Source organism: Ochotona princeps, chromosome 28 (assembly GCF_030435755.1).
Source record: "Ochotona princeps isolate mOchPri1 chromosome 28, mOchPri1.hap1, whole genome shotgun sequence".
Taxonomy (NCBI): domain Eukaryota; kingdom Metazoa; phylum Chordata; class Mammalia; order Lagomorpha; family Ochotonidae; genus Ochotona; species Ochotona princeps.
The window spans coordinates 10,842,731-10,857,369 of NC_080859.1; the positions used below are offsets into that span (position 1 = coordinate 10,842,731).

Here is a 14,639-nt window from a genome sequence, read left to right on the forward strand (position 1 = left end):
TATGCCCTTTGTTCCACTAAGCATCTCATATCAGATGAAATTCCTCCTTCTCAACTCCCATAACTTTTGTGCACCATGTTTCCAACATCTGGGGAAAATTTCTAGAAATAAGACTTGGGAGGACTTGTCTCCAACAACTGGTCAAAACTGCCACCTACTGGTCAGTCTTCAAATCTGCTTTTCAGTTTAGCCAAGCCTTGCTTTACTGTGGCAAGACAGGCAAAGGTCATTTATGACAAAGTATAAATAAACATTCTTTTTAACAAAACTCAGACTCTCCAGAGTGAACCAAAAATGACCCAGGACACCAACCTGCCAATGAAATCGTCCCTTTTTCCAGCATCCTTGTCCCAGGCTGTGATATCAATGATTCCTCCTCTCTCCTCATAGAGATGAAAATCAAATTGTTCTCTCCACTGAGGATTCAAAGTTTTTGGCATAATCTGGAAAACCCAAAGTCATGATTGCTTTTCCAATAGTAAAATTACTAAAGCATTTGACTTAACACTCCCAATAAAACTTTAGACACTAACCTGGAAAAGAATGTACATGTCCATTTGAACAAGAATCCAGAAATAATGGGGATAATACAGAAATAATTGGACCTCTACAACCTTTGTTATTGAAAACCTGAGTAGATGCTAAGGGATGTGACCTGTAAACCAGAAGACACCTCTTGACAATCTTAAACAGGTTACAAACATGTGAATTACATAAAAAAGAGAAGCATTCTAGAAATTAAATGGCTCAGTCAGATGCCAGCATTTATTCTATACAACCACTGTAAAGGTCTTGTTCTCGGTTACCTCATCCTAAAGGAACACGAGGATTCCTGGACTTTCCTTTTTATCTTTAATTTCCACACACACTGGAATCCTGAGCTCAGTACAAGAAAAAGAGATCAGGCAATTCCAAGAGAGTGGGAGGAAAAAGACAAATGAAGTCAAGGGTTTCTACCTTGGAATGTCAACACCATCAGACCAACCTTGTTACATACAGAGAGGGAATGAGACTGGGTGTTTCAAAGAGCCACGAACGCTCAGTATTTTTTAGGATCCAGGACTGTTCCCTCACACATGCAAAATGATCTTTGTGCCCTAATAAGTGAATACAGATATGTGAGTGTATACAGATATATGTATACAAACATACACACACATATATGAGGTATTTTTTACATATTATATGGGAACATGTATATGGGAACATGTATATACACATTTTTATAGTTCATGGAAAACAGAATCAAAATATAAATTTATTTTGGTGCAAAAATTCGAAATCCATGCACCTTTTTTTCTGAGGTTGGACAAGAATGAAGGAAGGAGCCTGGAACTCAATTGGATTCTCTCACATGGGCTACGGCACCCAAGAGCTTGAAGCACTTCTTGTTTCCCAGAGTGCACATTAGTAAAAAGGTAGAATTGGAAGTGAAGCCAAGACTCCAATCCAGATACTCTGGAATGAACATGTGTGAGTGTCCCAAGTCATGTCTTACATGCTGTGCCAAACACCCACAGCCCCATATAAATTTGATAATATACATTTTCCCTGAGTTTTTGATCTCTCTCAAATACATAGATTTCAATTTTTTTGTACTCAAAAGATTTTTATTTCAGCCTCCCTGAAGTTCTTGAAGCAGCTCATATATATCTTTCATGTTGTATGCACAAGAGAAGTGCACTTTAAAAAAAAGATTTATTTTTATTGGAAAGGTGGATATATAGAGAGATGGAGAGACAGAGAGGACGATCTTCCGTCCGATGGTTTACTCCCCAAGCAGTCGCAACGGCTGGAGCTGAGCCAATCCAAAGCCAGGAGCTTCTTCTGGGTCTCCCATGCGGGTGCAGGGTCCCAAGGCTTTGGGCCGTCCTCAGCTGCCTTCCCAGGCCACAAGCAGGGAGCTGGATGGGAAGCGGGGCTGCCAGGATTTGAACCGGCACCCATATGGGATCCCAGCACACGCAAGGCGAGGACTTTAACCACTACGCTATTGCGCTGGGCCCCAGAAGCGCACTTTTTAACTAAGAACTCAGATAAGAAACTGAGTAGACTCAATCAACAAAGCGACTTCTATTGAGCTGTTTAAAATCCTAGTCACCACTGGCTTAAACAACATTCCTGTTTGTTCCCCTGCTCTTTCCTTTTAGCTGGAGGACATACACTAGTCTCCTCTCTTTAATGTAAGACTGACAGACATTCAGAAGTAAAGAGTTTGGAAGCAGTGAAGTATGTTATGTGCAAAGGTAATGAAAATGAATCACAATTTTTAAAGTTCATAAACTGAAGTTAATCAGTAATAGATCATGGCAAGAAGAGCAGAGAGAGGCACATCTCCATAGCTGAGCTCCATATTTTATTCCTAAAGAGCACAACTATAAAAATAAGTAATGTTTTAAGCCTACCAGAATATGGAAATGATGTTATTTGAGAAAGGACAACCTAGAAGTGGTCATGGTACCTATTTTTGGAATCTGTAGCTACTTTAAAATGTCTTCAGCCCACACATGTGGCCCTGGATGAATGCTTTGATAATTCATTTGTCTTATAACGGGGCTCAGATGAACTGTGATGGTACTTTTGGGGTGTAGTTGGTCTTCTTTATCTGGCTATAAGCCAATGAACTTATCCAGTTTCTTTTTTTAGGATTGTCTTCCCTGCAAAATTTTGTTCTGGAGAGAAATGAAGCCGTCCCTTTGCACTGGCAACTCCATGATGTTAGAAATCAGCCTGTCAGCAGGACTCACTGTGGGTTAAGCAGTCAGCTCTGGGGTATTTCTGACTTTCTGAAGCAAGCATATAAACTTCTTGCACCAGGAGGGATCTTGGCAGGTTGCTCATCAAAATCCAGGACAATGACACCAAGGATATATGTCATCGACACCAAGGGGAAGGAAGTCCCATCAAAGTGAAACGTGATCTTTAGTTTGCAATGTTCAGGATCAGTTGACTCTACACACCAATTATACCAGCATAGAGGTCATGGTTGAATGCTGCATTAACACTATACTAACATAGCTGGATGCTCCCAAAAAACAGCTATCAATATCATGGCCTTTACTAATTTTATTAATTAAACCAACAGTATAATTATACTGTAATAATACAGTATAATAATAATATGATGCAGTCATGCACTGTATAACGTAAGAACATTTTGATCAAGGATACAGTGCAAATACAACTGTGGTCCCATGTGATTTCAATGGAACTGAAATTCCTATGACTTTGTGCTATGCTGTAGCTCAATGCAGCACTCCAGTGCTTGTGGTGGTGCTGATGGAAGCAAACCTGCTACCTTGCCAGGGAAGGACTACTTTACTGACATACGTATTGACTATAATCTTTTTTTTTTTTAACCATTAGCTTATACATTTTATGCTTACAAAACAAGTTTACTGTCCAACAGTATGCTGTGTTGCAGCCCAGGATCTCCCATACTTCGTGTTTACAATGACCTCTTGATTGTATGATTTTTCCTTGCATTTGATTTCATCTCACGCTGTATCATTCATTCTAGCCCTAGGAGCAGTACACTCGATCGTCCAGTCATGTATCTATGTATGCATGTATCTATTCATCCATCCATCCATCCTCTATAGCCTTGCTACGTCATGGGCTACAACGTCTAAATTCATGCTAAGCAACACCTGATTACTACTGATGTAATGATCATTATCTGCCCTAACTGCTGCTACTCTTCTTAGTCAACACCACTTGTTGAGTGCCCACAATGGGCGAGGCACTCTTCTTAAGTTTTTACATGAATAACATATATCCATTAAATCTCCTCCATAACTTTGTTAGTTGACATTCTTTCAGTTGTGAGTAGTTTTACAGATAGAGAAATCAGGGCCTGGAAAGACAAAATAACTTGTCCTTCAGTACGTCCCTTGTTGTAGCAGCAGGAATTTGACCCTTTGCTTCCAACATCAATTTAAAAAACTTGGATACTGCACTGCAGCCATTCAGGTTGGGTCAAGTGAACTAGAATAATGTGTGAAGACTCTGGGCACGTGATGGGAAATTTTCAGGTATTTTCAGGACTGATACCAGTACCTGTTGTCATTGTCACATTGGTCAGTACTCATTAAGCTCTTCACATGCAGGCACCCACTACGCTCCTTACAGGTGATTGCTTCTTGTTCTTTTTAAACATCTGCACAGGTACACTAAGAGATAAGTCTTACCATGTTTGTGTGTGTGTGTGTGTGTGTGTGTGTGTGTGTTACAGCTGAAAACACTGAGAGAGAAGTTAAGAAGTTTATCCAAGGTCACCTGGCACATCAAGGAAGAAATGTAATGTAGTTGTCAGTCTGGTCTGCCACTGTGTTCAGAAGTTGTGTTAAGCATTTGAGAAAGTGTCTGATGCTTTCAGCCCCGTGAGATTGGCCATTCATCAGCTGGTGTCCTGCAACAGCGACAAGCATACACAAGATAATAGAGGGCTACCTTGCTCTTGTACTTTTGATGTCCAAGACGGAACTTGACATAAGGATCGCTCAGCCCGTTGGAGTCCATGGCCTTCAGGTCTCGCCCCTCAATCAAGGTGATGCTGACGATCCCTCTCCACAGGTGCGATTTTCTGTGTAGGTCTGACAGACGTAAACTTTGGGTCTGAAACTTTGGTCAAGGGAAACTGAATTAGATTGTTGTACTTGAAATCCAAATATCTCATAAACTTTCCCTTGTTTTAGATTTTTTTTTAATATAGATGGTTAAAATTTTTTAAAAAATTGATGGAGTATTACGTACTAATTATAAAATTGTTAAACTATAAAACTATCTCATGATATATTTTTGTATTCTAGAGAGTGCTCAAAGAATATTAATTTTTAATATTGTAAGACATATATACTTCAAAAAATCAAGTTATTCTGAGTGTCAAATACATCTTTGTCAACATATAATTATAAATCCCAAAGGTTTTATATTGTGATATTTCAACATTAACGGTTTCTGAAGATCTATCTTTTTCTTGTTACAAATGGACTTTACAGGTGGTTTTTAGTTGTAAGAACACTTGCAATTTGTTTGGGTACTTTAAAAACTTTTTGCCATGTTATTTGAAAGCTGAAGTTTTGCTCAGAAGAAAACTATTTAAGTGTTACAGAACAGGAAACAAGATCATTATGCCAACCTAAGATGTCTTCCTTATGTCTGAAACACGCATCACAAATATTTTAGATTTTTTTTAAAATTACATATCTGATTTATATTGGCAAGTATGTTTCTGGATTTACTTCCATTCATTTCAGAATCTGATCATTTTTAAGTGATTTTTACTATGCTCAATTCTAAATCACAATATTAAAGACTGTGAGCAAAATAGGAATTCTAAAAAGTATGTCTACTGGAGATGGTCACATTATGTCTTTGAACCAAATATTATATGAACAAGCCAGAGAAAATAATTAAATATTCAACCAACCAATGCTATAAAATTACCATTTTCCTTACAAAAAAAAAATGTTCTTTCTACTTACAGGCATTTCATGAAGAAACCCTCAATCCTGAGGTAGCATAATTCTAAATTATGAGATGCTGCTTTTCTACCTAACCCCTTCTAGTTAACATTATAAAGAGCCTATATTTCAGGTCTATCATCCTCTCAGTTTAACTACTGACCCTCTTCCATTTCGTATCAATTCCATAGGCATTTTATTCATCATCATCAAAAACTCATGCCTTCCAGGATATTTTTTCACGGAAAATGAAAACTAGACTCTTTAAAAAGTAATATTTTTAATATTTGAACATTCCAATTGGATTGTTTCTAAATAGCTTTGCATATTTCCCTTGTGCCTTGTTGAAAAGGAAGTCTTGAATATATTGCTGGGAGTTCAGGCTCATGAATGTCAACATAGGACTTGGTCTCCACACTTCTCTGTGAGCTCAAGTGTGTGACTGCGTTCCACCTAACAGTGAGGGGTTTGTGGGGGTACCCACAATACCATCAGATTCCATGCCCACTTCAATGACAATCTAATCCATCTGTTGCCTATACAAGCACTGACTTTCTAGAATGGATTTTATTTGAACAAAGATTAACAACTATCTAGAACCTGTTGCATCGGGGTGGTCAAGGTTTTTGTTTTCATTTTGGTTCAGAGAGTTAATGTTTTAAGATTAGAAAATGCAGCAAGCCATTTCAGTCTGTGAGTGCTTGGGTGACTGATTCCCTTGCTTGTACAGCTGTTGACACTGCCTGGAGCAGCAGATGCTGGACAATCAGGCCGGATCATCCATCTGACATTTCTGTTATGGGATATAAGTGGCAAAGGAGGAAAAGAAGGGAAAGCAATACCATGCAAAGCAAGGATGATCATCTTAGCAACGACCAATGTGTTAAAAACTGCCCATTTATAGTGAGCTTTAGGATCATTTGGTTTCCACTAAAACCTTACGAAGCAGGAAGGCAAGGGCTCTTAACCACACTTCACTGATGAGGGATCTAAGGCTTAGAGTGCCCAGACTCACCAATGGTGGGCATGGAACTAGAACTTCACTATTTCTGGCCTTGATTTCTGAGCTTCTCCAAAAGTAGGTGTTGAGGGTATAGACTCTCTTGTTGATTTAAAGGCCCTGGTGATTTACATGGCATGCTGCCACAGGGTCTTCTCCAGGCAAGCATACCGATTACAGGTGAAATGGCATTCCAGTGCAGATTTTCCTTCATGGTAATTCATGCAACCACCCCAAGCTGTCTTGTGTGTGAGGACATACAATTACATTTACAAGGGCTCAGCTTGTTGCAGCTACAGGCTATTTTTCATGAATTCCTTAGAGGAAGGATGCTATACCCAATACTTAGACCAGCAGCAATAATAAATTTTGGGGGAGACTGTCGGAACTTCTGCCATGTTAGTAGAAAACTGTTTTCAGATTACAAGAGAATTATTTATGTACCACAAAACTGAGAACAATAAATATTCCCTAAATGTGGGAGTACATGATCAGTGAGTACTCTTAGGTTGGTTCTTGAGTAGAGCCATGTCTGTAAGCCTTGCTTGCTCTCTGTCTTTTAGGTAACAGCACAAACTTGACTCAGAGTGATAGGAAAGAATGCTATCCCTGGGATCCTTCAAACATTCACAGAAATAAAATGAACTTCACAGAGTGCTTACTGTCATTAGTCGTTATAAAATTCTGATGGTTCATAGTATGAAATGTCCACCGGATGGGACGGAATTGCACTTAGACACCTGGATAAATATTATTCTGGGTGCATCTTTCAAGTGAGAGGAGCATGTGAGTCTGAGCAGACCAGGTACGGTAGCCTGGCCTCATGTATATGGGCCCCAACTCTCTGCCAGAAAACACACAGAAAGCCTGAATGGATCTATCCCAGGGAAGCTGGGACATGCTGGTCTCCTGCCCAAGATGTCAGAACTGCAGGTTTGCTGGCCTTTGCACTCCAGATTTACCCCGGCACTCTCTTGGCAGGTGCTCAGGCCGTGGGCCCCTGACTGAGAGTGACATCCTTGGCTGTCCCATTCTGAAGTTTCACATATGGACGGAGCCATGTTGCCAGCATTCCAGGGTCTGTGGCCTACAGGGTCACACCTGTTGTGTGATTTCTCAACTGCCGTAATGGAGGAAGCCCCTTCCCTGTTAAGTCCCCTATCATGTCTCTATGCATCTACTATATTGGTTCTCTTTCTCTCTTTTGAACCCCAACTCTGGCACAAGCTTTTCAGTAACTTAAATGAACATTCCAAAACAGTGTTGAAGGTTAAGCAGAAGGAGGCAGCAGATTATTTCTTTGCAAGGACAGGGAAAATGAGTATTGGAATCTAGGAGAAAACCACAGAAATCTGGAAAAACAAGAGTTGCGAAGATGTACCAATCAGGTTTTTTTAAGTGATTTTTTTTTCTTTCTTAAATCTCTGCCTTCAAAATTACAATTTCCTTAAAGGAAACTCTAGTTTAATTGTGGGTTTTATTGATTGACTGCACAGTCATGAAACAAGAAAAGAGAGGGACTTAGAAATAATGGCTCACATTTTTTTAGGAGTTTCTGGCTGTCTGGCTTTTGATGGCTGTTTTCTCTGGCACTCAGTGATTTTGATTTTTAAGACTGTATTGTAGGGGATTGGCACAGTGGCTCAACAGGCTAATCCCTACTCTGTGGCATTGGTATCCCATTGGGGCACTGGTTCGTGTCCTGGAAGCCCCACTTCCCATCCAGCTCCCTGCTTGTGGCCTGGGAAAGCGGCAGAGGATTGCCCAAAGCCTTGGGACCCTGCACCTGCATAGGAGACTTAAAGAAGCCCTTGGCTTCTGGCTTCAGATTGGCTCAGCTCTGGCTGTTGTGGCCACTTGGGCAGTGAGACTGCAAACCTACAATCTTTCTGTCTCTCCTTCTTTCTGTATATCTGCCTTTCGATTAAAAATAAATGTCTTTTATGTTAAAATTTTTTTTGAGAAGCATATTTTAAAAAGACATTTAGAAGACTGTACTATAGGGTTCCAAGTGTATCATGAACGCTCTTCTGGGGTAAGTGTTGTGGCACAGTGTGTAAAGCCTCTGCCTACAATGCTGGCATTACATATGGGCAATGATTCATGTCCTGGCTGCTCCACGTTTGATCCAGCTCCCAGCTAATAGCCCAGGAAAAGCAGTGGCAGTGGCTACTACCCACATGGGATACCTGGAAGGTGCTCCTGGCTCCTAGCTTCAGTCTGGTCCAGCTGCATGTAATCCCCTCAGAGGGCAGTGGATAGCCAAAATTAGAATTGCAGAGGTCATATCAGTCTTTCTGAAACTCTTTCAGATAATTAAATAAATCTTAAAATTTCTCATTTCTTGTATACATTTCTTTGGGAGAGCTTGGGTTTGTTTTGGAAAAAGATAAAAACCGTGATAAGTGGAAACTAAGCTTGCCTAAGATGGTCATTTATCAAATTGACCTATCCGGAAAACTAAGGTTTTAGGGAACTTACTGTAGGAGTGGTATTGAACTAAATTCCACATTTATGCAAACTCTGAAGACTCCCAACTGTGATGCTTTCTCAGTCATTTGTTTGCCTGTTTAAAAAGGTTTCCTTCTGCTGTAGAGGTAATTTCTCAATGAGTGGCCCACAGACGAGTATCCCTTCTGGGAACTTGCTAGAATTTCATATTCTTTGAATCCATCCCAGTCTAACCACATCAGGAACTATAGGATGGAGCCTGCATGCTGGTTGCACCAGCTCTTCAGATGGCTGTGATGCCTGTCCCAGTGTGAGAATACCTCCATGAAAGAATGCATGTACAGTGTCCTGGCTCTGCTCTCCCACTATGTCCCAACACCTACTGTCAGAATCACTAACACTTCCCACCTTCTGGCACAGACAATATTTCTGCCGTAAATTCCTTCTACAGTATTCGGGAAAACACTGCAGTCTAGCTATCTGCAGCACATAAAAGCATTAGAGGCCCTCAGGACAACTAAGACAAGGTCCATTTAACTTTCTTCCTTTATAATTTTAAGTCATAGAATGCATCTTAATAACACATATTTCTTGAAGGGTTGATGATCAATCAGCAAAACATCACTTATTGAGTACCTAAAGGGCAAGGAATAACTAATCAATCAAAAATGCTTCTCAACAGAGTAGCATGGTATGTTTAGTATTAGTTGTATTAGTTATTGAAGTTAGGTTTTCAAGCAGGTATTGATTATATTAGAGCTTTTTCAGAAGGGTGAAAGGGAGAAGAACAAGAAAAATAAAATACAACTCAGGTTCAAAGCAAAGATTCAAGTCTGCAAAAGGAAAAAAGTAACACACGGAGTTGTGAACTTTCAAAGTGGTCATTTTAGTGGTCCATTTGTTGATGCTGCGTCGGCCTTCCAGGCTTGGAGTCAGTTCTTGAAAGGTCAAGCCTCATGTTCATCTCAACATCTACCCACGTGACCCTCAGACCCACCAAAGGCACCACCATTTGCCAAATTGGAAAAGTTCTTCCATGTGCCAAATTAAGGAAGAAAAGCAAACCACCAGGTAACAACATTAATTGCAAAGTTGGAAATCAGTTAGTCAACAGCATGAGTTCTTAGTAAGATTTTAGAAGTAGTAAGCTGGAACTCTAAAGAGTAGATTAGTTGACTTCCATAATTTCTTTCAAGAAAAGAAAGCAAAACAAAACAACAAAACCTTGAACACAATTCCCGCTCATATGTATGGAACAGATGCAGAGGATCGGGGTGTTTACGTCAGGGCAGTGTTAGTTCTGAGAGCTGACAGCTCACGCAAGCCCCACAAAGGTACAGGAAACGAGCGGTGGCACTTACTTGTGTGCACGGAAGCTCTGCTCTGCAGAAGCCCAAGACTCGGGATGCAGGCCTGCCACGTGTCTGGATGGAAATGAACCATCAGAGCTGTCCAGAAAAGCTTTGCCCCACTCTTAACCCTCCCAAGTTTTAATCAGCATTTACAATTTCTCTTTCAAAGCCCAGAACTGGACAAAACAGATACTTGCTTCTCACACGTCTCAGAAGATCTCTTTCTAGCACAGTAAGGATAAGTGCCCATGCAATTCTATATAGTTCTGTCTCTTAGGAAAACAACATTGCGGTGGTCAAGAAAAAAAGCTCAGAGGTTACATGTGGTAGAAACTGCTCAGGTGCCTTTAGGTTAGTAGATTGATGTGTTAGAGAAAAGAAACAGGGCTTCAAAACTTTTTGGAGTTATTTTCCCCTGGGGCCAAAATTCTGCTAATGCTTGAAAAGAATAAGTATTACATGGACCAGAGCCAGCAAGTATGACCTTGCTAACCTTGCATCTATCTGTGGGATAGAGATGGACGTAATAATAGAAAAACTTCATCCCATACAAGACTTCTTTTCTGTCTTTGCGAACCAAAGCAACCCCCACCCCAAATCCTACTATTAGTAAAACCAACAGCAACAGAGCAGCGAGAGATGAATGAACAATGATACAGCTGGACAAGAAATCCTGGAAGCAAATTAAGATGGTGGAACTGATGGTATAAATGAAAGGAGTTGGAGAGTAGCTACAAGTTTTTAAACAACAGTACTGTGATGGGAGGAGAGGTATCAGCCCTAACAATATCAACAAGGAGTTGAGGATGAGGTCAATCGAGAGAGGGGTTAGATCAACACAAAAACAGAAATGCATCCAACAGTTAAGAGGTGCTGCAATTTTTGTACTTCTCATGACAGGTGTATCATTGTCCAGGCAAAGGAGAAACAGAGCACAGAGAGGACAAGCCTCTAGTCAAAAGGATAGAGATGGGCACGGCTGACTTTGGAACTTGGGGCTGCTGATACCTAAGCCATGATTTCTCCCACGAGATCTCATTTTGGGGACATAGCTCAAGAAGTTCATGATACAATAAAGAAGAAAAACCGGTACAGAATTTTTCAAAATGCTATGTCTTCCATTTAGATGCAATATTTTATAGATTATGAAGAAAGGCTAATTAGGAGCTTCAAGGAAGCCACAGCAGGCAGACGGTAATAATCTTAGCATATGCTACTCAGTAAAACATATGAGAATTAACTGTGTCATAGAATAAATTATAGTCTATTGTCTGCTTAAAACCGGCGAAATTGTAGCCTCAAGCACATAATGAGAATACTTCTATATTCCAATTCTAGTTAAGAACTTTACTTATTCCCTAAAAACCAGATAAGTAGCAATAGGACTTGTCCTATTATTTTGGATTCTGACTTAAAAATAGATCAAAACCAAGAAAAAAACACATATTTGGATTTCACAAGTGACTAAAGGAACATATTGGTGGCAGTCATCTCTGTGGTATGAACAAATAATCCTTGGCTTTGACCACCTTGGTTTTCATTACCTGTACACAACCCACTCATGCCAAATGACACCTACACACTGAAATGGAGGTGAGACATCGCTTCTGTGTTTACAATAAGCCCCGTGTGGGGAGAGCTGTCTCCTCCATTGTCAGCACAGGAGGCCACATGCTTTCATTTAATCAAATGATCCAGCGGACATGACAAAGAAGAGATAATGACCGCCTGGAATGACTGCATTGTGCTGCCAGGGCTAGAGTGCGGGGCAATTATTAACTCAATCCCAGGCACAGACATGTTCTGTCCTTCCCTTTGCCTGCACAGTTGATTCCAGTGAAAGGCCCCAGGATGATGAAATCTTTACAGCAAATCCGTTCAGCAGGCGTCATTTTCTTGAGGCAGGATTGCCTTTTCCCAAAGCTGTCCTGGGGCTTTGTCCGGCCTCTGCCCAACAGTCTTCATCTAGTAAGACAGTTTCGATCTGTTCTTTCTTAGGTATTCCACTGACACTTTAATCTTCAAAGACATGCTCCTGGTTTTTTGCTTTGAGTTTTAATTTCAATGACTTCCTAGTATCATTTATGGTGCAAGAAGTCATTTGTATTTAAGTATGAGATTTTAGCTTTTGTGGCTGACCAAGCACAAACTTCTACTGTTTGCTCAAAATGAAACTAGTAAAGTCATCATATATGTTGTAATCTTGTTGGCTTGCTAAAATATTCTAAAATTTTCTATTAATGGCGTAGAAAAGAAATAATTATACTGAGTTTGATTTACAAAGACTTTTTTTGGAGTCCCATGATTGCAAGTTACACATGTGTTTGACACAGGAAATATTAATTGCACGGTTGACTTTCTTAAATAGATTCATCACTGTTTGGAAATGCTTCCACAGTCAAGCTCTTGGGTGCAGGTGCATAACTGACTTGCATGAAAAGGTAACTTTTGCAAAGAAAACCTCTTATGATGTTAAAAAAAATTTACAAGATTTTTTGTCTTGTTTCCATACCTAAATATGGAACTAATGTAATAACTTTTCATGTCATATAATAGTTGATTTGTTCAAAATGCAAGTGCTTTAGCACAGTCACGTTCTTGTTTTAGTCAGTAAACTGTCTTCAACCCTTTTTTTCAACCACACTTTTGCCTGACTCTACCACAAGGTGGTGGACTGAATAACTCCAATTTTTTCTGTTTTATGATCCTTTTCTTCAACTTTATATGAGTTACCTTGGCCTAGCCTAGCTTTTTGTACCTTCACACATTACATTTTCTCTTTAATACAGTAAAATGTACTTGTAAGATGGTTTAGTTAATTGCAGAGACTAGATGGTCACTCAATGGGGAAGGCTGTGAAAAAGCAAGGATGTTAAGATGACCACACTTTAATGAGAAGTTAAGTCATTAGTGAAATTATGACTTTAAACAGACTGTTTCATAGGCACTTCATTGTTTTCAGGCTCAACATCCAATAGCCCTACATGCTGCTTACGTGGTGGGTCCTAAGACAAGGGATCTGAAAAAATCACAGTCCTGGTAGGTCTTGAGAAAAAAGTGAAAAGCAATGTTGTAAAAGCCACCTGCAATGGAATATTATGGAACAAATCAAAAGCAGTCATCCTGTGTGTTCAGTAACAATTCGTGGATATGTCAGAATTCCTGCTCCTTTGGCAGTTAAAGGCTAAGAGAATAGAAGGAAAGGAAGAGATAACATTTATGAATGAAGCATTCAGTGGTGCCACAACAAATGTGTCAGAAAAGGGTGATGAGGAGATGCGCTTTACAGTACCCCAATGACTAATCTTGTACTTATTGCTCTGCAAAATTCTAAGGACAAAAGGTAGTTTCCACTCTCGAGAAATTTGAGAGCCAAGAAAGGAAAAATGCAAAGCTGTAAAAATATAGTATTTTTATTGCAACATCTACCGCTATGTGCATGTGTGATGTGTGGATTTTCAAAGAAAGAAAGATGTTCTTACAGGACAAAGCATGTTAGTAACTAATCATGCTGTGCACAGTGTTGGAGCAAAGAAAAGAGAGGATGACAGAGCTTATCATGTTTAAGTCACCAAAGAGCAAATCACATTGTAATGGCGTTGAAAGCCAATGCTTAGGGAACTTTTCATTTTTTCTTCTTTAAATCCAGAGCAGAGTTAATCATATCAATTATATCATACTGACAGATACTTCAAGTAAGGTTGGTGTAACACAAATAATTGTGTTTTCCTCCGACAGAAATGGAAGGAAAATGATCCCACTTCATGAAGGAAAAAAGAACCTGAGCGGGTCATCCCTCAATCCCATCACATTATTTGAACAGAATTAAGCATTTGGAATAAACCTGGTCCCAGGAAGAACTGACCAAAGGAATATGCTAAACACATCAATGAATGCGACAGGTGAAGAAGGAAGAGCCAGTCACATGGATGATGAGCCATAAAAATTAACAAAGACAATAAATGAATACGTCACTCTGGGAGCCTGTTTTTAACAGCATAATTCCTGATTCACATTCACCTTTTAAAGCCACTATCCAGAACCAACATTTGTGAAATATTAACATAAAGAATTTAAACGTTACCCTCCAAAAGAAAGACTTCACAGAGAAATAAGATCCAATCACTTCATTTTCTGAGAGCTCCTAGAAACAAACAAATATTTAGCCAAACTTTGGGATGTTTTTGAGAATACTTAGAATTCTAAATCAGGACAAACAAATAAAATTAAAGCAAAATAAAAACCAAAAATTACATATGCCAATGATACTTTAGATAGATAGAAAGTAAAAATTGTTTCCCTTGAATAGATTTTTCCTGTTCATCTATATTAGGGATAGTGAAGTTTAGAGAGTATTGTTTGTGTTATTTT

General features: G+C 39.5%; 1 protein-coding gene across 12 annotated transcripts in view; it reads right to left on the reverse strand.

Moving 5' to 3' along the window:
* MCTP1 (multiple C2 and transmembrane domain containing 1) overlaps window positions 1-14,639 on the reverse strand; it is a 425,601-nt gene that overhangs the window by 183,050 nt on the left and 227,912 nt on the right. For 6 of the 12 annotated variants that reach the window (XM_058656252.1, XM_058656259.1, XM_058656254.1 and 3 more), the window contains 4 exons: window positions 14,353-14,412; window positions 10,278-10,340; window positions 4,453-4,623; window positions 313-443 (listed from right to left, as the gene is read on the reverse strand). In XM_058656252.1, coding sequence (XP_058512235.1) covers window positions 313-443; window positions 4,453-4,623; window positions 10,278-10,340; window positions 14,353-14,412 — 425 coding nt within the window. The remainder of the gene's footprint in view (window positions 1-312; window positions 444-4,452; window positions 4,624-10,277; window positions 10,341-14,352; window positions 14,413-14,639) is intronic. The other 6 variants (XM_058656260.1, XM_058656255.1, XM_058656253.1 and 3 more) reach the window with 2 other exon arrangements.